Genomic DNA, 353 nt, shown 5'->3' with positions numbered 1-353 from the left:
CTCCGTAGGACCGTCTTTAGATTATTTCACAACTATAAACTCAACTTTGAAGAAAAATATTTCTTGCCCTACATGAAGCCACATTTTAGTGCAAGTTGCAAATACCTTTTCCCATAACACAGGAAACATTTCAGGAGCGAGGCGAATGTCAATTTTAATCTTGAATGTGACGTTATTGCTCGCCGCGGTGGCCCTCACCACGCTGCAGACCCGAAGGCTGCGCACCGGGCTTGAGACGGGAGGGCGAGGCACAGCACCAGGGGCAGCTCGATGGTCCCACGGGAAGGGCCCCGTGAGGGACCCACGAGGACCACCGAGTCCCGCTCCCTGCTCCTCGCAGGGCAATTCCCCCC

General features: G+C 54.4%; 1 protein-coding gene across 1 annotated transcript in view; it reads right to left on the bottom strand.

The window, feature by feature from the left end:
* The window catches only part of ITFG1 (integrin alpha FG-GAP repeat containing 1), a 67,850-nt gene that overhangs the window by 66,830 nt on the left and 667 nt on the right, over nt 1-353 (bottom strand). The window contains exon 2 of the mRNA XM_009885085.1: nt 106-333. Coding sequence (XP_009883387.1) covers nt 106-333 — 228 coding nt within the window. The remainder of the gene's footprint in view (nt 1-105; nt 334-353) is intronic.

Source organism: Charadrius vociferus, unplaced genomic scaffold (assembly GCF_000708025.1).
Source record: "Charadrius vociferus isolate BGI_N301 unplaced genomic scaffold, ASM70802v2 scaffold475, whole genome shotgun sequence".
Lineage (NCBI taxonomy): Eukaryota > Metazoa > Chordata > Aves > Charadriiformes > Charadriidae > Charadrius > Charadrius vociferus.
This window is presented reverse-complemented; position numbering and strand designations above follow the sequence as displayed.